General features: G+C 34.5%; 1 protein-coding gene across 1 annotated transcript in view; it reads left to right on the top strand.

Moving 5' to 3' along the window:
- The first annotated feature begins 4,499 nt into the window (after window positions 1-4,499).
- Window positions 4,500-27,520, top strand: part of LOC145297818 (uncharacterized) — a 174,820-nt gene continuing 151,799 nt past the window's right edge. The window contains exon 1 of the mRNA XM_080144129.1: window positions 4,500-4,722. Within this exon, the coding sequence (XP_080000255.1) occupies window positions 4,691-4,722 (32 nt within the window). The 5' untranslated portion in view covers window positions 4,500-4,690. The remainder of the gene's footprint in view (window positions 4,723-27,520) is intronic.

Genomic DNA, 27,520 nt, shown 5'->3' with positions numbered 1-27,520 from the left:
CCACCTATAACGACCGAGCAGAGCGTAGAAGACACCAAAGGCACGCAGCGCAGCGGGCAGACGGCATCTTCCCTTGTGCTGCCTGCGGCCGTGTATGCAATTCACGAATTGGACTCCACAGTCACCAGCGAGTGCATCAGGTGTAATCTATCTGGGACTGTTAGGCATGGTGCAACGTCATCGTCGTCAGCGACGGACTACTGAAGAAGAAGAAGAAAAAGAAGTGTGTGTGTGTGTGTGTGTGTGTGTGTGTGTGTGTGCATTTCCCGACCTGTTAATCTGTTAATTTTCAGTCTACAAACTCAAGATTTGGCGTAAGGGGTATTGAGATTTGGCGTAAGGGGTATTGAGATTTGACGTAAGGGGTATTGAGATTTGACGTAAGGGGTATTGAGATTTGACGTAAGAGGTATTGAAATTTGACGTAAGGGGTATTGAGATTTGACGTAAGGGGTATTAAGATTTGACGTAAGGGGTATTGAGATTTGACGTAAAGGGTATTGAGATTTGACGTAAGGGGTATTGAGATTTGACGTAAAGGGTATTGAGATTTGGCGTAAGGGGTATTGAGATTTGGCGTAAGGGGTATTGAGATTTGACGTAAGGGGTATTGAGATTTGGCGTAAGGGGTATTGAGATTTGACGTAAGGGGTATTGAGATTTGACGTAAGGGGTATTGAGATTTGACGTAAGGGGTATTGAGATTTGGCGTAAGGGGTATTGAGATTTGACGTAAGGGGTATTGAGATTTGACGTAAGGGGTATTGAGATTTGACGTAAGGGGTATTAAGATTTGACGTAAGGGGTATTGAGATTTGACGTAAGGGGTATTGAGATTTGGCGTAAGGGGTATTGAGATTTGACGTAAGGGGTATTGAGATTTGACGTAAGGGGTATTGAGATTTGACGTAAGGGGTATTGAGATTTGACGTAAGGGGTATTAAGATTTGACGTAAGGGGTATTGAGATTTGGCGTAAGGGGTATTGAGATTTGATGTAAGGGGTATTTGACGTAAAGGGTATTGATATTTGACGTAAAGGGTATTGAGATTTGGCGTAAGGGGTATTGAGATTTGACGTAAGGGGTATTGAGATTTGGCGTAAGGGGTATTGAGATTTGTACCTAAGGGGTATTGAGATTTGACGTAAGGGGTATTGAGATTTGGCGTAAGGGGTATTGAGATTTGACGTAAGGGGTATTGAGATTTGACGTAAGGGGTATTGAGATTTGGCGTAAGGGGTATTGAGATTTGGCGTAAGGGGTATTGAGATTTGACGTACGGGGTATTGAGATTTGGCGTAAGGGGTATTGAGATTTGACGTAAGGGGTATTGAGATTTGACGTAAGGGGTATTGAGATTTGGGGGAAAAACGCAAAAATTAGGAAATCATGATTTCTGGAAAATCTACAACAGTGTAGTAAATAATGGCCAATCAACAATACCCCCACTATCCAACAATCATGCAGTTGTTTGCACAGCAACTGAGAAAGCTGACATGCTTGCCCGTCAGTTTGCCTCAAACTCTACCTTGGACCCAGCAAGCCTCCTTGATTTTCCTCTGCAGACAGAAACCAGGCTACATGATCTAAAGATCATGCACTCCCAAGTACATGATATTATAAAAAGCCCAGACACCTCAAAAGCATGTGGACCTGACCTCATACCAGCTGTGCTATTAAAAAAATGCTCCGCTGAGGTCACTCCTGTTCTCTCTAAACTCTTTAACAAATGCCTTAACGAATCTTGCTTTCCTAGCTGCTGGAAAACTGCTTCTGTGGTACCAGTTTACAAAAACTCTGGCGAAAGAACTGACCCATTAAATTATCACCCAATTAACCTCCTCTCTCTTCTCGCCAAAATATTTGAGTCCTTAATTAATCAAGCTCTAGTCCACTACCTTACAGCTGCTAAACTTCTGTCAGACCACCAATATGGATTTAGGCAAGCCCATTCTACTGCAGATATTCTAACTGTAATCTCTGAACGTTTATACCAAGCACTGGATAAGGCAGGGGAAAGAAGGGCAGTAGCCCTAGATATATCTAAGGTTTTTGACAGGGTATGGCATGATAGTCTTCTCATGAAAATAAAATCTTGGACGAATGCTTAGCATAATTAGATCCTTCTTAAATGAGAGAAGAATACACCCAAAAAATTTGATATAAATGCGGGTGTACGTGGAATAGACACATTGAGATCATTGCTAAGGTTGCAGCAAAGAAGGTGGGCTCTCTCTATCGTGCTAGAAAGTTACTTACGCCTGGAAGTATCCTGTACCTCTACAAAGCCACCATTCATCCATGTATGGAGTATTCCGTCACATTTGGGCTAGTACATCTGCTACTAGTCTCCCACTCCTGGATAGGTCCTGAACTGTCATCTAAACTTCAGCCCCTGTCCCACCGCCTGTTTTACAAGTATTTTAATGGTGAATGCTCTGACGAATTACAAACACTTGTACTCCCTCGACAAAAATACCCCCGACAAACCCTGACAAGCAGCAAAGTCCCACCCCTACACAGTTGAGATACCTAGATGTAAGAAAGCCTTTTACTCTAATAGTTTCATCACCAGAACTGCAGGACTTTGAAATTCTCTTCCGGTTTCCGGCTTTCCCAACTGTACTGACATGCAGAAGTTCAAGTGTAATGTGAACAGATATCTTGCTGCTAAACTCCCTACATAGTACCCCTGGAACTTAGATCCCTGGCAATGTGCCTTGTATGGGGTGAAAATGTAATAAAAAAAAAAATTAATTGGTTTTCGGCCAGAAATTTGGTTGTCAAGGCGTCAAAGTTCAACGATTTGACTTTTGAAAACTCTGCCAAACTCCTCCGCCAATTTTGGGTCTAAACACTTGAAATTTTAGATGTAAGTTACTTGAACATGGATCAAACTTTTTAATTTGATTTGAGCCCAAAACAATAAATGTTAAGGGATCAAAATTGGGGTCAAAGTTAAAAAAAATTTGACCTCTGCGGTCTCTACCAAATTACACAGCCAATTTTTGGTCTAAACATTTGAAATTTTACATAAAATGTATTCAGACATAGAGTAAGCTTTTTAATTGGTTTTTGTCTGAAAACTTGTTTGCCATGGGGTTGAAGTTAAAAAGATTTAATCTTTGCGGTCTCTTGCAATCTATTCAGCCAATTTTGGGTCTAAATATTTGAAATTTTTATTCAGACACCCAGTCAGCTTTTGAATAAATTTTTGGACAGAAATTTGGCAGTCAAAAGGTCAAAGTTGAAAGAGTTGACCTTTGCAGACTCTACCAAACTCCTCTGCCAATTTGACACCCAGTCAGCTTTTGAATAAATTTTTGGACAGAAATTTGGCAGTCAAAAGGTCAAAGTTGAAAGAGTTGACCTTTGCAGACTCTACCAAACTCCTCTGCCAATTTGAAAGTTTAGATGTAGGTTACCTGGATATGTGTTAACCTTTTTAATATATATATACATATGCACATAAAGTTATGAACAGTACGAGTACGAACAAAGCCGGACTAAACTATATATATATATATATATATATATATATATATATATATATATAACTTATCGGTCAAGGTTGAAGAGGTGGAGCGATTTTTAATATATTTAAAATGGCCGACTTTTTTTTTACTTTGCAAATTCGAAAATGATTTTGAAGCCTTGACTGTCGATTATTAGAAATGAAAGTGCTTTTTCATTAGAAGAGGAACATGTTTTGAAGGTGTCTCTATTGTATCAAAGAACCGGATGATTTATCGTCTCTTTAGAGAGGATATCGTATCGATTAACACGATTTATGTTGAATGTCTACATTAACATTGGATTGAGAGAGAGGGAGGGAGGGAGGGAGAGAGAGAGAGAGATAGAGAGAGACAGAGGGGGGGTAATTTGTGTGAGAAAGAGAAAAAGAAGAATGGAGAGATAAGTAGTGAAAGAGAGGGGAGGGGAGAGAAGAAAAGAAAGGGACAGGGAAATGAGAAAGAGAAAGATGTGCAGAGAGACGGAGAGGAAGTGGTGGGTACAGAGGGGAAAAAAGATAGAAATTGAGTGCGATATATATATATATATATATATATATATATATATATATATATATATATATATATATATATATAGTGAGAGAGAGAGAAATTGGGAGATAAAGAGAAGATAGGAAATTGGGAGAGAGAAAGAGGGAAAGAGATGCATCCATATATATATATATAGAGAGAGAGAGAGTGTGAGGAGGAGAAATATAGGAGACGAATAATAAGTTAATCTATAAGAAGTCGTAAGAATAAGAAGGAGACGGAGATAGAGAGAAAAAATAGTTTGTCATAAAGAAAAAAGCAAAGAGAGGGAGAGAGAGAAAGAAATATAGCACGACACTCTGCAAGCGAGAAAGAACTAGTAAAGCTAAAGAAAGAGAAATGTTGATAGATAAATAGAGATAGAGAGGGAGGGAGAGAGAGAAGTCGTAAGATAAACAAGAGGGATAGACGGAGAGATATAAAGGGGGTAGGTTGCGCAAATACGAGAGACTAAGACGCAGCAACAGAGGGGGTGAAGGGGAGGCGCTAATCAAGTTGCAACAAGTTTTTTTTTTGTAGATTTCTCGTCCATTTCAAAGCGAAATCGCGAGAAAAAAAAAACGACGAAGAAATTAACGGATATTTTTTTAATCAAACTTTTTATCCATTTTTCTTTTCATTCAACATGAACCAAAATCGACAGAAAGACGAAAAAGGGTGAGAAAAACAAACAAACGATTTTTTAAATTATTATTATTTGCTTCGCTTTTAAACCAACTTCTAATAACTTTTTTCTTTCGAAACCAACTTTTCAGAAAAAAAAACAACTTTTAACGCAAAATCAATAGAAATGTAAAAAAAAATGAAATGATTTTAAAATTATTTAATAAAATAAAAAAAAATTGCATAATTAAGTTTTCAAAAACAAAAAATAAAGTTAATGGCCAGTTGTGAAGGTTTGATTAGAATTTCTAGTTTCTTTTTTAAATATCAAAAATGAAAGAAACACGAAAAAACGTTTTTTTTTTTTTTACTTTCGATTTTTATTTTTTCATGAAAATTTCGTGATTAAATTTTGTTTTTAACACAAAAATCACCCCCAAAAAACAAAAACAAACTTAAAAATTTAGACAAGAATTCTTGTTTGATCTTCAGTATCATTTCTCACTTTCCCTCCTTCATTTTTTTTTTTTTTTTCATATAAAAATAGATTTATTTATTTATCAATAAAATAACGACGATCCCTGTTATATATGCGTGGTACTTGTGCAGTTTATGGAGTGTACATAAATAATAACATACTTTATAGAAAGCCATTCTTAACTTGGGGAGAGGGCGGGGCTTTGTTAACTATTCTGTACTTTCACTTAACAATTTCATAAACAAAAGATAAAATTTGAATTTAACTTGAAAATCCCATCTAAAAATAGCAAAGTCCATAAAGTTCACAAGTACCAAATAAACACACACACACACACACACATATATATATATATATATATATATATATATATATATATATATGTGATTGATTTAAGTTCGTAATGTATAATTTTTAAACGCAAATAAATATTTACGTGTGTAACTAAAAATACGTGTAAGTTATTAGTTATTAGGATTTCTAATAATAATAAGTGAAATCAATCTCTCTTTACGGTACCCATGCACTAAATTAGCGCCACTAATTGTACTGTACTAAAATAATATTTAGAAAGCCATTCTTAACACGGATAGGATGAGTGTTGTTCTTTTTAACTATTCTGTACTTTTACCTAACAATTTAATAAACAAAACTAGCTTGAAACTTGAATTCAAATGGTAAATACTATTAAGAGAAAAAAAAGCGCGATACAGTAAATAAGCATATATATATATATATATATATATATATATATATGTGTGTGTGTGGTCTGTAGGTAAAAAAAAAACAAAAAAAACACCCTAAAAAACATAATGAACAACATTTAATTAATATTGTTCCTATTTACAATGCCTCCCCACGGGACAGAGTTAGACACCAGGGTCGTTTTTTAACGTGGAGAAAAGGAACAAAAATAAAAATTGTCTCAATCGTGAAGGATTTCTCCTCCCCTGACAGAGAACAAGAAATTGAAGTGCAGCAACGAAGAACAGATACTGCACTTTGATCTTGTCCCGAAGGTCAAGCCCCTCGTAGCAACATTTAATATTGTTGCTCAATAATCATCGCCTCCAAACTTTGTTGAAAAAAAAAAAAAAAAAATTTTGAGGTCAAATAAATAAAAAAAAAAAAATCATTAAAAAAAACACTGAATTATTTTTTGTTTTCAATTATGTTTTTGAACCGATTTTCAGCGATGTACGTTTTCAGCATCCCTTTTTTTTTATACAAGCAAATAGACATTTTTTGACTGGGATCAAGTTGTAGTATCTGTTTTGCTCTCTGTCGGAGGAGGAGAGATTCTTCTAGATTTGGTTGCACAAAGATTATTATAATTTCATCCAGATACTCCCTTTTTGGGGAGCATAGCATCTCCGCACATAAGAATGCGACCTTGTGTCTAACTTTGCCCTCGTGAGGATGAGCAAATATTTGCAGTTGTAAAAAAAAAAAAATCAGTTTTTTTTTTTTTTTTGAGAACTTAGTATTTTCACACACACACACACACACACACACACACACACACACACACACACATATATATATATAGGTAAGAAATACTTTTTTAAATGACATGAATTGGTTAGCCTAAATTTATTTGACGGAAAAAAAAAAAAACTAAATTCAGTATCAAAAATATTTTTGTTCATGTGTTTTGAGGGAGGTGGTGTTTGATCAACGCAGCTGGAGAGCCATGATTTAATATACGGTTTTGTTTTGAAATCCCTGAAACCGTGTTTCATGGTAAACAACTGGTGATCCCTTTAAGAACATTGGTATTCTTGTTTGTTCGTGCAGGTAAAACTATGCAGAGATACGAGAGATTAATTGATTTACTGACAAAATATTTTTCCAACGAAGAACATTTAAAATTTTTCTTATCGTTTTAAAGATTTTATAGAAACTTTCAAGACTATATAAATAGTGCTTCTATAGAATTTGAACCGACTTCTGCCGAACTATTAAGTTAAGGGCTCTTCTTCGGAAATATTGAATTGAAATTCAAACGAATACTATCTACTTAATTGTCGTGTCGAAATGAGTAAAATATCTAAAAATTACGAAAAATGAATGAGCACATATCTAAGGCAATGACGGAAACCCTAGATAATGACATCCAGTCTGTTGTTGAATGGGGGCAAAAATGGATGGTAACATTCAATGCTACCAAGACGCAGATTCTTTTTTTTTGCTTGGCCTTCGGGTCAAGATCAAAGTGTAGTATCTATTCCGACAGATACTGCAAGCAAAGACCATATGTGGGGATAACCCCACATATCAGACCTTGGTCAATGTAGGAATCACCCTACAGACCAACATTTACTATCCAGCCCCCATTTCCCACCTCTCGGGAGCTGGTCCCCTTTTCCCTCCCCCCTCCCTCTCTCTCCACATTAAAAAACGGCCTTGTGCCTAATTTGCTCAGTGGGGAAGCAAATAAATACCATCTGTTCTTCAGATGCTACACTTCAATTTCTTGTTCTGTCAGTGGAGGAGAAATCCTTCACGACTGAGACAATTTTTATTTTTGTACCTTTTCTCCACGTTAAAAAACGACCCTGGTGTTTAACTCTGTCCCGTGGGGAGGCATTGTAAATAGGAACCACCAATAGTCATGGCTAATGATAACATTACCGGAAAGTTCTTCGTTTAAACTCCTCGACTTAACGTTCACAGGGAACACGAGTTGGAGCAGATACACCGAGGACATTGCCGCGGCTGCTGCAAAGAAGGTGGGCTCTCTCTACCATGCTAGAAAACTACTTATGGCTGAAAATATCCTGTATCTCTATAAGGCCACAGTTCGTCCATGTACGGAGCATTGTTGTCACATCTGGGCTGGTGTATCTGCTACTAGTCTCTCACTCGTGGACATGGTTCCAAAGAGTTGCTAACCTGATAGGTCCTGAACTGTTAGCTAGTCTTCAACCTCTGTCCCATCTACGAAATGTTGCATCCCTCTGCCTGTTTTACAAGTATGTTAACGGTGAATGTTCCAACGAACTACAAGCCCTTGTACCCCCTTGATGTAAATACCTCTGACAAGCAGCAAAATTCCACCCCTACACAGTTGAGATCCCTAGATGTAAAAAAGCCTTTTTACTCTAATAGTTTCTTCTCTGGAGCTGCTAGACTTTGGAATTCTCTTCCGGGTTCCTGCTTCCTTGACCTGACATGCATAAGTTCAAGTGTAATGTGAACAGACATCTTGCTGCTCAACTCCCTATATAGTATCCCTGCAATTATGGCCCAAATAGTAGCCCCCCCTCCCTTACCTCAAAATGGCACTGTGCTTTGTCTAGGGTGAAAATGCAATAAAAAAAAATCAATTATTAATGAGAAAAAATAGTTTTCGAAATTTCAAATTAAACTTAAATAATAAACAGGGGAGGTAACTACAGTCTGTCTTACTACCCCCCCCCCTCGAAAATAATGACAGATGAATGAATCGTGAAAGTACACGTTTTATGTAATAAATGCAGTAATATTAACTAATTTCGACACAATAATTAAAAAGATAATATGGGTTTTTAATGGAAATTTAATTTGGCGGTTTTCGATTTTTGTTTTTATTCTGAAAAAATATTAAAGTAAAAAAAAAAAAACATTCGGTTCAAATTCTGTAGAAGTATATCACCCCAACATATTTTGGGGCGCTAGTGAAATCGACAAATCAATTTTTTTAATGTTTAAGCAAAAACAACAGTACCTACTTAATTGTCATGTCGAAAATAGTAATATATCCAAAAATTACGAAAATTCATATGAACACCTTGAAGATTGCGAATACAGAGGACATACTTATTTTCCATTTTGCCACTTTAATGACCGATGTTTTGTTTTAGCGGACTTTTTTTTCACTAAAAACACAATAGTTGTTCTATTCCATGAATTTTCGTAATTTTTGGATATATTACTATTTTTCCACATGACAATTAAGTATTGTTATTTTGGCTTCAAACGACATATTAAAAAAAAAATGGATCTGTCAACTATATCTTAACAAGCACCTTCCCCTCCTCTTAAAAATTTTGATTTACTGTTTAAAATTTTTTTTTTATGTATTTGTGAGAGCTAGGGTTGTCATTATAATTAAGAATTTTTTTTTTTCATTATTATTATTTTTTTTAATTATCAATACAAAATATTCAATTCTTCATATTAAATTCAACTTTTGTTTTTTAAAACTTTTCCTTTCAAGATAAAAACCAATCTAATATTAAAACTACAGATCAAATAATCGCATAAAAATGACTTTTTGGGGGACACTGAAACCATACACAACCCTGATTCTTCAAAATTTCATAATAATAATATAACGCCCCCCCCCGCAAGTATAAACTTAAAATAAAATTCATCAAATTAAATCTTGTATCGATCAAAAAACAAAAGTCAATTCGATACTTGTGCAGTTTACGAACTACGCTCTCGCTCTTTCTATATATATTCATTTTTTTTCAAGTTAAATTAAATTTTTAGTCATCATTCATTTCGTATGAATCCGAAGATTTTATTGTTTTTCCGATATTTTTCTAATCAGAATTCTTTCTCGCAAGACTTATGGGAATGGTCACGTGAAGGTTGCCAACATTCTAATTGAAAGTGATTCTGTGGAACGAACTGTATTCGAACTTGGAACACTCATGGTGTTAGTCCGTGTCGTTTACCACTTAGGTAAAATAGAATAGTTAACAAAGCCTCTCCTTATTGTTAAGATTGGCTTTTTAAATAATAACGTTATTATTTCAGCACGATCCGTAAACTGCACAAGTACCGCGACCGCGGATTCTTTAGAACATTTTGTTATATTTCAAATAATCTCAACTTTTTAATAAAAAATGTTTTTTGTTCGTTCAAACAAGTGTCCGTATTGACCTTTCCTCCTTAAAACGAACGTAATTTACCATAACGTGAAAACTTATGGGTATTTTATCAGAATAGCCAACAAAATAAAAACAGGAAAATGACAAATATATAACAAATATTATCAAATGCAAGATAACTTACTCTTCTACCTACCTGGGTAAGTTTTTGTTTTAACTTATATGAAAGTGTTTTTATTTTTTGTTTTTTAATAAAGAAAAATCTATTGTAAAATTTTGAACCTCACTAATCGCTAAAAATCGAAAATTAAACAAAATACTGGTAGAGAATTATATTTTCGCACGATTAGTGACATTTATGGGATGGATTTATAGGTGTATCAGAATTTTTGTAGAAATTTTTGACACCCCTAACACGAAACTGCGAATAAAATATAAAAATCTCGTAATTTCTCTGTTAAAAGTGGGTTATTTATTTTCTTTTTCCAAAATAAACTATTGAAGTTGTTTTAAAAGTAATAGAAATATTTTTTTTTAAAAAACAATAATGAATTTTCCGAACTCAATATTTTTCAATTTTTAAACTTTAAAAATCTATTAAAATTTTTCTATTGATTTTATTTTTACGATATTTTCAGGGTCAATGTGAAATTTTATGTTCTTTCTAATAAACCGAATATAATATTTTAGACAAACGTTTTTTTTTAAATTTACGCCCCCCCATTTTCAAGTTTCTATTAAAAAGTAAATAATTAATTTACTCACAAATTGAAGAAAAAAGGTGAATACATAATATATTCAAATTTAAAACAAAAAAAAACGTAGTGTTTTTTAGAATTTTACCTGTAAAGTTTGAAGTTTAAAACCTTTTTTTTTAAACCACGTTATTTTTTTATTTTTTATTTTTTTTTTTAAATGGAACCTTGGTCCTTGTCCCTTTAATTGAAAAAAGAATTAGGGCTTGAATTACATTTTTCGAGGAGTTATAAGCTTGGAAAGACAGGGGGTCGAATAATTCACGCCTCCCATTTTGAAATGTCTATTAAAAAGTAACTAATTAATTTATGTACCAAAGTCTTATATATCACAAATTGAAGAGAAAAGGTCAATAAATAATATATTCAAATTTAAAACAAAAAAAGTAGTGTTTTTTAGAAATTTACCTGTAAAGTCCAAAGTTTAAAACCTTTAAAAAAAAGCACGTTTTTTATTTAAAAAAAAATTTTTTTTTTTAATGAAACCTTGGTCCTTGCTCCTTTAATTAAAAAAAAATAAAAATTAGGGCTTGAATTACATTTTTCGAGGAGTTATAAGCTTGGAAAGATGAGTGGAATTATTCACTATTTTCACGAAATTTCTGACACACCTAATGGATTTATTGTTTGATTTTCGATTTTTGGGCGATTATCACAGCTTCTAACAGACTTGGCGCTACATTTGTTTTTAAGTAAAAAAATAATTTTTGAAAAAAAAAAAAAAAATAGTTAAAATACAAAAAACACCAAAAAAAACAAACAAAAAAAACAAACAAACAAACTTGTCCAGGTATCTAGAAGAATAAGTTATATTGCCTTTGGTTACATTATTTTTTTTGTATATTTATTTTTTTCACACCTTTTGTTTTGTTGGCAAATCTACTAAATGTCTATGGTTAGTTATTTTAAAATTAAATTAGTTTTACGATACCTTTTTTTTTTTTTTTTTTTTTTTTAATTCGTTAGGTAAAGGTACAGAATAGTTACAAAACTCCCTCCCCATGGTAAGAACGGCTTTCTAAATATTATTTTAACACGATAAGTGCATAGCGTAAGTGCCCCAAGTTGTTATAAAATTATGACTAATTGTTGGAAAAGAGCAGAATCGGTTTTACAATTATTAAATTAAAAAAAAGCTTAAAAACTTTCATTATTATTATTTTTTAATAAAGAATTCGACAAGAATTTTTAAAGACAGTTTAAATGCATTTTTATTTGACGATTTTCCAAAGTCATTTCAAACTTTGAAACCTCAAAAGTACCTCGTATTTTCCTATTTTATTAAGAAAACGGCGCTTTCTTGTGCATTTGTTGAATCTCATTATTTTTAAATAGTATTTTCAAGTTAAATTAAAGTTTTACGATATCTTTTTTGTTTATTAAATTGTTAGGTGAAAGTATAGAATATTTACAAAACACCATCCTCCTCCTCTCCCCATCTTAATAATGATGTTATTATTTCGGTATTATTATACAAACACCGTGACAGCGTTAGGGTTAGGTTTAGGGTTAGGGTTAATTCGCTGTCACGGTGTTTGTATAAATTTACCATTATTTCAGCACGGTTCAATAAGTGCACAAATACCAAGAAAACATTAAATTGGCGGACATTTTATAAAGAAACCGAAATGCATGATTGTGGATTTAATTTCGAGTTTTTTTCTATTGAATTTTTGATTTCAACAAAATGTTTAATAAAAATAAGATTAGTGTGCGCTTCTTCTTCTCCTTTTCTAACCTCAGTCGACGGAGGAGGTCCTTCTAGATTGAAACAGTTTTTATTTTTGTTTCTATCCAGAGTGACCCTTTTTTGGGAGCTGGATTTCCCCCACATTAAAAACCGACCTTGTGTCTAACTCTGCCCTCGTGGGGAGGCAAGTAAATAGTAGAAATAAAATGATAATTTATTTGCAAGTCGAGTCACGTAGCGGCGAGAAACACGCACGTAGACACACGAAAAGTGGCCATACAAGTTTATTAACATGAAAAGATAAATTGAAAACAATAAGAAAAAAAAAAAAAAGTTATATTCCCGGAAATGAGGAGAAAAAAAAAACAAACTCAACTCCATAAATTCCACTGTTGGCTTCGTCTTTTTCTCTCCTTAAAAATCCATAGTAACCATTTTTATTTGTTTGTTTTTGTTGTTGTTAAGGTAACTCCATAAAAATACTAATGACCTATTTCTTTTCTTATATATATATATATATATGTGTGTGTGTGTGTGTGTTTTATTTTAGTTAAAAAGGAAAAATAAATCAATTAGAAAATTTGAAGAAGCAGCAACAATACCAATCCATTTTTATTTGATTGTTGTCAAGTTTTCCTTTTGAACACATGTTGCTAAGACAAAAAACGTGCAACAATGGCCACTAATCAATTCATTTCAAATATTCTCGTCTCTTGCAATCGGATATGCGAGAAGCACCTGGCGACAATGTGGCGATTTCTACCGATTCTATTTTTATGGCTTCATTTTTTTATTTTAAGATCTTGAATGATTCGATTTTGAAATAAGCCACGAACAATTCAATTATTTTTTAATATTTGCATAAACTTTTAAAATAATCATAGTTTACTTTCGAACGTCCGTTGTTAAACGACAGTCACTCGCACTTATTATTATTATTTTTTAATATATATTTAATTTTCGTATTACCACCCGGACTTAAGGTTAGTGATAAGGTTAAAAGAGGTCACGTGTTTTTAACACTTCACATTTTTTAAAAATAGACTTTGATCAGGAACATTGTTCGAGACTCTTGAAAATCTTAATTTATTTGCCTCCATACGAGGGTAGACATAAGATCGTGTTTTTAAATGGGGAACGTTTAACTCTCCAAGAAAGAAGTACTCATTGGTGACAAAAAAATGTCTCGGTTAAGAAGGATTTCTCCGCAACTGAACGAAGACAGAAAAGTAGCAGTATCAGACTACACTTTGATAAACTAATTTCGTCTTAAGAAAAAATTGGTTAACTGCCCTAAAGTGGTGCGGAAACGGGGATCATTTTACGTTAAATTTATATGCGAAATTGAGTGATGCTTCACTCTTCAGTGCTTCTTCACTCTAAATGATTAAATATTAAAGTTTTTTTTTGTTTTTTTTTTGAGAAGTCGAAACTTGATTCGGATTCGACTTTCTCCGTTGGCAGTCGGAAGTGTTTACGGATACCTATTCCTAAAATGTACCCATTTTCCGTTACGTTTTTCATTGTTCAACACGTAATCGCTTAAAAAAATAAAATATTTTTTTTGCGTTGTGTTTTGTAGTTGAAGGTGTTGAGCTTTGACTTGTCTTGGCCTTTTGGTCAAGATCAAAGTGTAGTATCTGTTCTTCAGATGCTGCAGTTGCACTTCTATTTCTTGTTCTCTTTCGGTGGAGGAGAAATCCTTCACGACTGAGACAATTTTTATTTTTGTACCTTTTCTCCACGTTAAAAAACGACCCTGGTGTCTAACTCTGTCCCGTGGGGAGGCATAGTAAAATAGGTACAAATATATATATATTTTTTTATAATTGCTTTCTAGTGTAATTTGTTAATAGAAATAAATCGCCCACATGAAAAAAACGAAAAAAACAAAACAAAAAAAACTGCACAATATAAGTAAAAATAATTACATCTTGGGTTGAATCGATAATAATCCGCTGTAAAAATTGAAAAAAAAAAAAAAAAAAGAAAAGAAAAAAAGTGCGCTTTCGTTGCAGGAACCCTAGTTTAACTTTGTGTGATGGTCTTTTAGCTGTTGTAACTCGTTACTGGATTTTATCGAGCCAATATTAGCAGCCATGGGTTTGGATCTATACCAGTTACCTAACTTTTAAATAAACCTATTTTTCTACTTAGAGCGAGAGAGATAAATGAATAGCTGATTAAAAAAAAAATCAAACATCAGGTGTTATTTTTACGTTTTTAAATAAAACTTCGAAAAACAAAGTATTTAAAAGTCAAAGGGTTTTTTTTAAATTTTTTTTATTTGTTTATTTTAAAGAAATGAGAAACTTTTTTGTTGTTCGACTCCAACGCAGTTTTAGTCGACCGTAGTGGCAGTGAGTTTGTAAGCAACTGGTTTTTCTGAAGAAATGTAGGTAGTAATCTTATCGCTTGCTTTTCTTGTCTGTATTTGTCTATCTTCTTCCTATTCGCGTGAAGAATATCCAAAGAAACCGCTGTAAATTGAACCCCCACCCTCCGCCAACCGACCAAACCCAACCGATCACGCTACAGACATGTGTGCACGTATAACTACAACTGCGGATCAACTACAATGTCAGGCGAATTTGGGGGCCATACAATCCCATACATACCCACATAATACTAACAATTGGTTCAATTTATTCATTGACTTAAATAGCAAGTGCCCTCCCTCTCCCCCTCCTCCCCGGACTAATTCGAAAGTAAAGGTTGGAGAAATTTGCGGTAAAGAGAAATTCTGTTGTTCGACCTTTTTCGGCTGGGATAATTAGAATATTCAGTTCGCGCACAGGATGTTATCCTCCCAGGCTTTGTCTCCTCGTTTCGGTGAGGAGAAGATACGATTGCGGTTATCATCGTTGTTATATTAACAAGGATAACAAAATTTGGCCTTTTAATAACTGGTTAGCTTCAAGTTTCTTCACCCTGTGTTGACAAAGGCATTTTGTGCAGAGCTGTTTGGCTACAAAATGAAACGATTTTTTTTATTTATTTTTTTTTTGTAAATTTTTATGACGTGCCCCAGCGTATTATAAACACCCCAACCTCTCCATGTTAAGAACGGCTTTCAGAATAAACACCCTCAACCTTGAAAACCGTTCTTAACATGGGGAGGTTAGGGTGTTTATAATACGCTAGGGCATGTTGTAAAAATTTACCTTTTTTTTTTTTTTTTTTTCAAATTGTATTTTTGGCATACCGGTGGCGCTGTTTTACAATTTGTCATTGTTCTAAGGGAGACAACTCTCTTTTGCGAAGAGATTCGTTCATTTTTTTTTTCCATCTCAGAATTCAGGACGCAATGCTGTCAGTAAGTTTACAAAAACATGCTTTTATGTTTTTCGTTCTTTCTTTTTGTTTTTGGAGGGGTATTCAATTATAGAACTTGTATAGTTTTTAACAGGTGCTTCTGCAGTTTAATGAACCATTTTTCCGTAAGTAACGTGCCGACATTAACTGGGAAATAATTCAAAGGTCCCATTTAAGGGCATTACCACAGAAATCATGAGTTCCTAAGAAGAATGCGTCTGTGGAGAGAAAGAGCGAGGAAAATTCCTCCCATTCCCATTGCAGCATGTCTTGTTCGAACAGTCTTAGAAAACTGATTTTGGCGCCTTCGAAATAAAATTATCTCCATGCACGTATGGGTAAAGGAAACTTCCACCAAGAAGCTCCCTTTTAATGGTGAATGCTCTGACGAAATGCAAGCACTTGTGCCCCTCACGACGCGAACACCCTCGACAAACCTGACAGGCTGCTCAATCCCACCCCCACACTGTAGAAATCCCTAGATGTAAAAGATCTTTCTACTCCAGTAGCTTCTTCCCCAGAACCGCTAGACTTTGGAATTCCATTCCAGGTCCCTGCTTCCCCAACTGTACTGACGTGCAGAAGTTCAAGTGCAACGTGAACTGACATCTTGCTGCCCAAATCCCTACATAGTACGCCAGTAGTTGTTGCCCCTGATAGTAGCCCCCTACACCAAAGTGGCAATGTGCCTTGTTTGGGGTGAAAATGTAAAAAAAAAAAAAATCAAAAAAAAATCAGCCTTTGCAATAGCTAAGCAAATTTCAACACGCTCCCCCAAAAAAACATCTTGTACGAACCCAAAAAGTTTTTACATAAATCGAGCTCTGTCGCATGTTTTAAGCCTTGAATAATAAGTTTTGAATGTAGAACAATCCTTCGTTCTACGTTCGTATTTATCGCACAATTTTCAGGATTTATTGTATTTTCCAGAATAAAGTTTTATCAGAGTGAATTTCCTTATTTTGGAAGAATTCCCTTGCGGGTTTCGTGCCCTCACCATGATGTCTAACAGGTAAGATGGTGGACATTTTTGGTGCACAATGTTCCTGCTCCTTTGGGCAAGCAGGCGCAGCCATAATGAATTCAATAATTTCCGACATGTTTTCAACAATAGTTTTGATCAAAGGGTATCTTTCCTTTCTTCGGGACGTTAATTCCTTTCAAATCTCAGCAAGATTCTTGCAAATAACATATGAGTGTTTGGAAAATGAACTGTCTTAAAAAAAAAACTTCTTTGACGGATTGATCCAACTCTGTCAAATCGGCTCTGACGTATTCAATATAATTTTTCAATTGACCAAGGTTTGCAAAAGGGTCGGGATGAGGAAGAATCTTTTCCAAAATTTTGTCCCTTCTATCTTGCGGTTCAAAAATTTGTCATTGAGCACATTTATAACCCTTTTGTAATTCTCTGACGTCGAGCTCCAAAACAAGTTTGAAAACTTTTCCATTAAGTTTGGATTTCAATAATAGCAAGTTGTCCAATTCGTTGTCCAACATGGACATATAAAATTCCAAACGTTTCAGGAATGTCCTGAATTCGAATGTGTACGAAGAGGAATTGCCTTCAAACATCTGGCATTCAATCTTCAACTTTTAGCTTTTTGTACATGCTGTTCTCTCATTCCTCAGATAAAACTCTTTCCTCGAACTTTGCCAAATTGCTCCGGACTGTCTTTGTGAATGCTAAATCTTTCTTACAGATCGATGCATACTCTGCATCTTCACATTTAACCAATATCTGATCATTGCAGTTCGATAACCATTTTTTTATCTCAAGAACATTAAAGTCTTTTTCAGACAGAGACAAGCTAGCTTCATCCAATATCGCAACAGTTGATTCAATTGTGAGTTTATTTATCATCAGTTTCGTCTCAATTTCTTTCCTTGAGAAAAATATTTTTGACAACAGCCAGCTGTAGTTGACCCCAAAATGTGTCACTGTAATCATGCACAGAACCCACTCTTTCCATTGCTTTTAACGAAATAGATGTGAAACCAAAGCTACCTTTACAACTGCCAGCAACCATTGTAACAAAGTAATAAAGAATACAAGAGATTCGTATGCTTAGTACATCAAGTAGCTGAGCAGTAGCTTCGTTCCCACAAGTTTTGACAAATAACAAACATCGTTATTTCCATGGCAGGTGCTCATCTGAGCTCCAATCCCTCGTCCCTCCTCACCAATCTTTCACAAGAAACACCCGTCTGGCTGAAACTACTGCCAATAATTTTCCCCACTCTTTATCTGTGCCTAAATCCAAACGTAGATTCCATGAGCAAAGCTTCTTTCTTAGAACTTCTCACCAGTGGAACTCTCTGCCGCTTGCCTGTTTCCCACCTGACTACAACTTGGATGACTTCAAGTCCAACATAAACAAACACCTGACAAACCGCCCCCTTAAGTAAGACACTCTATCAAATATCCAATACTAATGATTACTACAATACTATATCATTGATTACTGTACACGCAATAACCCTTGTCCCTGAGTGGCCTTCGGGCCTTGATAAGTGGTGACCCCCACCAAAAAAAAACAAAAACAAATAACAAATGAACAAAAGAAGTGTGTCCTCTATCGCAGCATCGGACAAAGCAAAACTCTTTACCAAAAACTTTGCAGCAAATTCTACCCTTTGTAATCCGGGCCACCTACCTCCTGTATTTCCTCCTATGACTGAAAACACACTATGCAACATACAAATATCTGTACATGATGTTGTGAAGCTTATCAAAACCTTGATTCCATTAAAGCAACTAACCCTGACAGCATTCCAATCATAGTGCTTTAACCGAAACTAACTCTCATATTTATAAAGCTGTTTAAGTGTTGTCTTAAAGAAATGTTTCTCAACACCCTGGAAAACTTTGTCAGTCTACCCCGTATTTAAAATTTCCGAAGATCGTTCATTTCCCTCTCACTACAGATCCGTCAGTCTCCTGTGTGTCATGACTAAGTTGCTGGAATCTATAATAAACAGAAGTTTTAAACCACCTCAGCAAAAGTTTTGGCATTTTACTCGGTGACACGCAATATGATTTCTGCTCTGCGAGATCTACAGCTTATGTACTCACTGCTATATCACACAGGATTAGTGAATCTCTTGACAGGGGCTTCGTTTCTAGAGCAATTTCTCTTGATGTATCAAAGGCTTTTGATAAAGTATGGCATAAAGGTCTACTTCATAAGATAGCCAGCTACGGAATAGCTGGAAATGTCCTCTCAATTATTAAATCATTTCTTTATGATAGGTTTATAAGAGTTGTCATTGATGGGCAGAATCTCATAATGTTAACGCTGGCATCCTGGGCCCAACTCTCTTCTTGATCTTCATCAATAATTTCCCAAATCACATTCTTAGATCATTCGTAGACATTTATGCAGACAACACCACAATCTATGGCAACACTTCAAAGACCAGCAATGACCAAAACCTTTCTGATTCTCTTTCTTCTGATCTTGAGCACGTGGTGCAATGAAGGAAAAAGGTGGCTAGTTAATTTTAATGCATCGAAAACCAAGCTTCTCTCTTTTCGTCATAATCGCTCTAAACCCCATCACACCCCAATTGAAATGAATGGCTCCCTGCCAAACTTTCACAAAAATCACTCGACTAGCTACAACCATTATATACAATTTCCCCCAGCCTCTATCTGTGCTTACATCTAAGCACAGATTTCATGACAAAGCTTCTTTCCCAGAAATGCCTGCCAGTGGAACACTGTTCTGCTGGCCTACTTCCTGGTTGAATACAACATGGTAGCCTTTAAATCCAATGTAAACAAGTTCTTGTTTGTATACCATTTAATGAAACACGTGTAAGACGTCCCATATATCAAATAAAATGATATGAATGTCCTATAAATATGCTTGTTGCAGTTTGAGAGAAGAAACTTAGAGTAGAAAGCTTTCTAGTATCTTGGGATCTTTAACGTTACATGCGGCCGACGCCGAGATTGAACTCACTACACGAGTTTGTAGTGTAATTCAAATCTTGTCGCTAGCTGAATACTTGATGCTTCACTAGGTCTATCAAGAGTATTTTTTTTATTGTGATGCCATCACTAGATGGGTTGCCTACCACGGCTTAAGAGAGACCCATCTACCCTCAAGAAAAGGATAGACCGCACCAGTTTCCCAACCTGGTAATTTACCTCACGGTACATACAGTGCCTCGCCTTCCCAAATGGTCACCCATTTGATACTGGCCAGGATCAATGTGACTTAACTTCGGTGATCTGGCGAGAAATGGTGTGTCAACGTGATTGTGCCGTGTAGGAGTGGGATTTAGCTGCTTGTCGAGAAGGTGGGTACAAGAGATTGAAGGTCGTTGGAGAACCTACCATTCAAATACTTGTAAAACAGGACTACAACATTCCGTTGATGGGACAGAGGTTGAAGCCTATCTGACAGTGTGAGACCAATCAGATTAGTGACTTTCTTTTGAACCCTGTTTAAGAGTGAGACTAATGGTAGATGCACCAACCCAACAACAATACTCCATGCTTGGGCGAATGGTGGCTTTGTAGAGATACCCGATACTCTCAGATGCATAACTTTCTAGCATGGTAGAGAGAGCATACTTGCTTTGTAACAATGTAGATAGAGAGAAATGAGAATTTTATGTTATAAATCTTGAAAAGGATTTCTTCAAATAAATTATTTTTAATTCAAGATATAAAAGTGTTCACATTTAACACCAAAGTGATTTCTTTTCATGCATGGAATTTTATTAGATATATGTGAACGTTGCATTTCAATGTGAATGTATATATAACGTTTTCAAGAACATTTCAATTTGAATGTATATATATATAACGTTTTCAAGAACATTTCAATTTGAATGTATGTATATATATATATATATATAACGTCTTCAAGACTATTTCAATTTGAATGTATATATAACGTCTTCAAGACTATTTCAATGTGAATGTATATATAACGTTTTCAAGAACATTTCAATTTGAATGTATATATATATATAACGTTTTCAAGAACATTTCCACGTAAATGTATATATAACGTTTTCAAAACTATTTGAATATATATATAACGTTTTCAAGACTATTTCAATTTGAATGTATATATAACGTTTTCAAGACTATTTCAATTTGAATGTATATATAACGTCTTCAAGACTATTTCAATTTGAATGTATATATAACGTCTTCAAGACTATTTCAATTTGAATATATATAACGTCTTCAAGACCATTTCAATTTGAATGTATATTTAACGTTTTCAAGACCATTTCAATTTGAATGTATATTTAACGTTTTCAAGAACATTTCAATTTGAATGTATATATAACGTTTTCAAGAACATTTCCACGTGAATGTATGTATAACGTTTTTAAGACCATTTCAATTTGAATATATATATAACGTTTTCAAGACCATTTCAATTTGAATGTATATATAACGCTTTCAAGACCATTTCAATTTGAATGTATATATAACGCTTTCAAGGATATTTCAATTTGAATGTATATATAACGCTTTCAAGGACATTTCAATTTGAATGTATATATAACGTTTTCAAGAACATTTCAATTTGAATGTATATATAACGTTTTCAAGAACATTTCAATTTGAATGTATATATAACGTTTTCAAGAACATTTCAATTTGAATGTATATATAACGTTTTCAAGAACATTTCAATTTGAATGTATATATAACGTTTTCAAGAAAATTTCAATTTGAATGTATATATAACGTTTTCAAGAACATTTCCACATGAATGTATATAACATTTTCAAGAACATTTCCATGTGAATGTATATATATAATATATATATATGTAATATATATATATATATGTAATATATATATATATATGTAATATATATATATATATATATTATTGTTCACAACAAGGTAGCAGTTGCACACTTATTGAACTTCATGGAATTAAGAAAAAAAAAGTGAATACATCTATATATAAAAGTACAATTGTCTGTATGTTTGTCTAGGTAAAACTATAGAAATAGATAACAAACACAGAGTTAGTACTTGTTTAAAATCAGTTTAACACCGGGAAAATAATATCTAAAATTTAGAAAAAAGATTCATTGTTTGGCAGTCATATGGCCATTTGCATCATTTAATGTGATCCAAATTTAAGCATGACTTTTAATGTTATCATGTACTAGCATGGTGTGTGCCCGACTTTGCACAGTCAGAAAATATGCTTAAATATGATATTACAACTTGTCGAGATTTCATATATATTATCATAGTAGTGATTTAAAAAAAAAAAAAAAAAGTATTTGGGTGCCATCAGCTAGAATCGAAACTGAAACCAAAACTGTAGCATTCAAAGCTGGTGACGTTACCACTGTACCAACGTGACACACATATAGACTGATTAAAAATAAACTAAAATTAATATACAAAACATAACAATTTTTTCAATTTCGACCCATTTTTTTAATCCCTTAAAACGATTTTAATCGGCTAAAGATCCATAAAAGAACAGTCAATAAACAATCCAATCATTTGAGCCTCTTAATGCCGCTCTGTGATTTTCAGTTTCAGAAGAGATGGTTTGAAAATATGGAGACAGACAGGCAGACAGACTTAGTGAGTTTTATAAATTAGATATCCGACACAATCACATTGACACACCGGTTCTTGCCAGATCATTGAAGTTAAGTTTGAAAATGTGGAGAAAGACAGACAAACAGACATAGTGAGTTTTATATATATGAGATTAATAAAGCACAGGAAATGAGTCAGCATTTTTCTTAATTCAAAAATACTAACTCTGAATTTGATTTCTCATTTCTTAATTATTGTCATTTCTACACAAAAAAGGACGAGAGTGCTCTGGAGGAATCCTTAATTTTATTTAGTGCTTTTAGTAGTGCTCTGGAGGAATCCTTAATTCTATTTGGTGCTTTTAGTAGTGCTCTGGAGAAATCCTTAATTTTATTTGGTGCTTTTAGTAGTGCTCTGGAGGAATCCTCAATTTTATTTTTTCTACTCATCACATAAAAAAAAAAAACAAATAGAAAAGAATTTCTCTTTGAGGGAGAGGGGTGAAACTGAACATTATTCAACATGTATTTATTTATTTTTTTATTTTATGGCCCCAGGCAATGCTGGGTAGTCTTGCTAGTCTGTGTAATAATAATTAAAAAAAAAACAAATTTTTTATTAATATATAAAATTTAGCACTAAAAAGTAACAAAATTGAAAATTTGTAGTTCATAAAATATTACATTTTTTGGTCCCTCGATAAAGGAGGAGTTGGTGGTAATTCACCCTGTTATGTAATGGATGGCTGGAACCATCCGATACATAACTGAAAAGAAAAAACTTCTTTAATAAAAGATTTAAAAGAGTGGGCATCGAATAATCGATTGTCCACCAGTTGAAAAGAGAAAGTGCTTACGTCGTAAACAGAGAAATCGGACGACGATTTTTTTGTTTACAAAACAAAGAAACGTGACATTCCTCGTAAGCTCTGGAAGTACAGATATTGGCATGAGTGATAAATTCACGTGTCGGTCAGCTGAAGATAAATCGGACCATCGTCCGAGGTCAGGAACCGGCAAAGAAATTGTCAAAACGTGACTAAAGAACGCGTGTTCTATTATCGATCAGCTGATTGACAGATCGTGTGGATAGGAAAAACCAAGCAACAAAAATGCCAATAAAAACGGTGATGTTTGGAATCTAACCAGAAGAAGCAGAGAGCTAGCAGAGAGAGGAGAAACAAAGGACAGAACGTTGCTGAAGACCGGATCGTTGAAACGTCAATTCCCTCCTCAGAACACTGTGAGAACACTCTTACCATCGTGGTGAACTTCAAAACCACCAAAAGAAAAAAAGACGAACTGTTTAAATTGTAAATCTGTATAATATTGTAAAAATATAATTTTATACAAAAACAAACACAATTGTGACTTACGTCTTTTAATGCATATTTTTAAGTTACGGCTGATCGTTCTAAGTTGTCAACCGATTTGTTTTCAGGTTCAACGTTGTTATGACATTTTTGACAATTGACGAGAGGCAAGATAAGGAAAAAGTGCCAGTCTAAGGTGAGATAACTCACTAGTCTTAACTCGTTGTCATGACAACCGCTTAGTAAACAGGTGAAACCACGGACGATCGACGTAATTAAAACTGCTATGTGCCACAGCCAGGGGGTCTTACGCACTACTACAATTCCCAACCTGGGGGCCACACCACAATACAACAACCCCCATTCATCCGTATGTCTGTTCATACTTTTTTTAATAATCACGCCTTGGAATTTTTGAAATTTTGCACAAGCATTAGTCATGGTGAAAGTAAATATTTGCCAGAATGGATTTTCAGAGATAACTCTTGTTAAGGGGCCATTGTAGGGGTAAAATTGCCCCCAAATCGTTCATCTGTTTATTTCGTTGTACTTTTCTCAATAACCATGCTTTGGATTTTTTTTTAAAATTTTGTGCTAACATTAGTCATGGTGAAAGTAATTTTTTTACTTATGGAGGGGGACCTTGCATGCTCGGTTTTTTAAATTTAAAAAAACTTTTCTTTTTTTTTTTTTTTGTGATATTTGTTTCAGTTTATCTGAAATCTGTTTGGATATTTTTGCCTCCGATGACGTCATTGCAAGATGGGAAGCTGCAGGTTTTTCAATTGCCATGCCTAGTTTTGTTATGCGTTATTATTTTTAAACTTTTATAAAAATTAAAATAGTAATCTCCCAATTTTTCTGTAGACCATCAAAATTTTTGCATCAGCCACAAATGATTGTATTTATTTCTCTCCCACCGTGTGAAGTGTGACACCCAAGTTGGATGTTGAGATTTAAAAATCAGAGGAGGAGCACAAAAGATGCCTGAGTAGCCCCGACGGCATTACCAGGAAAAGGCGCCTCAGGCGATTAACAATAAACTAACTCCTTAAAAAGAGAAAGCAGTGTTTGGTAGAGTGGATCTCCTAGAACTGCACAGGACCAACTTTTACACCGTAATCAACAGGGAAAAGGCCATTAAAGGAATGGTATAATCTCTGTTGGTTTTGGAGACGAAGATAAAAATCCTCTGCAAAGTTTCATTGATAATAAATCGTCTGTGCACGATTGGTTGGTGACGATTGCTCCAGAGCACTGTTGAGATCATTAAAAGGCTTGGACCCACTTCAGTTAATAGGTTCAGAAGTAGGCAGCACCGGTTCTATAGGTTGTGTGTGTGTGTGTTTGTGCAATCATGTGACGTTGTTGTGGTATGTTGACTAATTAAATGGAGGTTATGCTTGGTTAATTTGTCATATTTTTATTTTTTCGTTTTGTAGAAAACTAGGCTAGGCTGATAGTAGACAGAACAGGACTAATGAACACGATTTGATAACGGTTTTTAACATTCATCCAATTGCACACAACACATCATGGCATATACTAAGGATGGCCAACCTATAGCATGTGTGCCAGCAATGGTTCAATGCGTGATTGCAAATGGCACACTGAACTGACCAATATAAATAAGAATCAAAATACTCAAACAAACAAGACCAATAAAAAAAAAAAGAAGTAATTTTTATATATAAAAATAACAGAAATTTAATTATGACTAGTGTTGGAACAGTTTATCAAAATCGGGAATTGGAAAAATTTGAATTTTTTGGTATTGATATCGGAATCAGAAAATTTTGTGTCTGTTTTTATTAGACTTTGTTAAAAAAAAAAAATTTTAACATTGCAGGTAATAATGATAAAATAATAAAAATTAAATGTATTTTAAACTAATAGTAAAATTAAAATCAATAATTGGCAAAAAATAGCAAATTTTATGCTTTAATATTATGAGAAAAACATTTGCCTTGTTGAAACCACTATCAATAATTCCCCTCACTCTTTATCTGTACCTAAACGTAGATTCCATACACAAAGTTTCTTTCTTAGAACTGCACGCCTGTGGAATTGTTTTCCTGCTTTCCAGCTGACTACAATTTGGTAGCTTTCAACGTAAAACAAATTCTTGATGGACCCCTCCCTTAAGTAATCCAATTTATCAAATTTCCAATACTAACGATTACTACGATATTATCCCATTGACGACTGTACACTCGTTAACCCTTATCCTTGAGTAGCCTCTGGGCCTTGATAAGTGGTGATTCCTTTGTAAAAAAAAAAAAAAAAAAAAGAAAATTATAATCGGAATCTGTAAAAATATTGTAATCGACTCCTCACTACTGATGACAAAAAAAATGGCGTTATTGTTACAACAGTATTTGTTCACCCTGGTTGAGTTGAGCCGTTCTTTTTGCTTGATCTGCATCGCATCTTGAATCATGGCGGCTCTTGCACGATGACCCGAAGGAAAAGTGTACAAAATGGTTAATCAATTGCGATACTATCGTATAAGCCAGATTGCTTGTGGATATGGGAGCTGAGGCAAGTCTTCTCTGATGGTTGTCTTAGTACTACTGCTACTAACTTTGAAAGCGATTAAAAGATCTACAGCGTTGAAGGCAAAAGGAAGATAAGAACTACTAACTTCTCGGATGGTTGTTGCTCTCTGTTACGTGTCCAGGGATATGAGCTCGCAACAAATTAAAAGAAAAAAACTAAAACTCAGAGTTAAAATAAATAAATATTTTAACATTAAAAAAACATACAAATAATATTCACAAGTAAACACTTTCTTAGTACTACTGCTACTAACTTTGAAAACAATCATAAAGTTCATATTGTTGATTGTAAAATGGAGATAACAACAACTAACTTCAAATCAAATGTTTATTTATGAGCAAATCAAATAAGAATATTAAAATATAATTCTTTGGTCGGTGAGAAAATATTCAGAAATCTTTGTATTTACTGAAATTCCAGTTTCTTCAAATGATGCGGTGGTTGGCTTTTAAGGAGTTTCTTTCGGCTGGATTTTCATCCTAGAAACATTACCGGAGTTCTTAACAGCAATTCGGCAACTTAACAACTAACGTAGCTGCTAGTGCACATCCTTATAGTTTTCTGCATGGAATTTTCTTGATTATTCCAGATAGTTCCGAAAACAGTCTAAATAGAATATCTTAATGTTCCATCCATTTTTATTAGTCAAATGGGATGTTATAATATTTTTATAAGGGGGGAAAAACCGTCTCGTAATACTCACCTCCTCAGCTGCGTATCAACATGCTTGTGCCACCCAGGCATCGAAGTAGACGGGATTACGTCACAAATTAATTCTTCTGCATCCCTAAATCATTGAAGACGTGTCTGCGACAAGAGATGACAGAAATTTCAGGAAGTTGTGCTGGTGCAGAACAGCAGTTAGAATATGGTTGGCGCACAAGTAATCTATATATATAAAAGCGAAAATGTATGTATGTATGTATGTATGTACGCTTTTCCTCGATGTCCACAAAAGGCTTCTTTCAGAGAAGCGCTCGCTCGGTTCACAACTTCTTAAAACTTTTTATATCATCTATAAATTGTAATATCTCACAGTTAACCACGGAGCTCGCCTGTCTATTTAATTTTATTGACTTTCAAACGTTAATTATTCGACATTTCCCGCATCGGCACGCGTTACATTCGGTTTTCGGTATAAACAAAAAGCGAAACTCGACTCTAATTACTGCCCGAAGGCCACTCACTGGCCTGCGCGCCCTCCGGGGCCAGGGCGACAAGATCAAAGTGTAGTATCTGTTCCGACAGATGCTGCAAGCTATGACTAGCAAAGACCAGCTATGACTAGCAAAGACCAGATGTGGGGGCAACCCCACATGCCTGACCTTTAACGAGCTCCCATTTCCCACCTCTCGGGAGCTGGTCCCCTTTTT

This window comes from Euprymna scolopes, chromosome 18, assembly GCF_053919585.1.
Source record: "Euprymna scolopes isolate OS-2025 chromosome 18, ASM5391958v1, whole genome shotgun sequence".
Classification (NCBI taxonomy): Eukaryota; Metazoa; Mollusca; class Cephalopoda; order Sepiida; family Sepiolidae; genus Euprymna; species Euprymna scolopes.
Note: the sequence above shows the minus strand (reverse complement) of the source record. Positions and strands in the feature narration are given on the sequence as shown.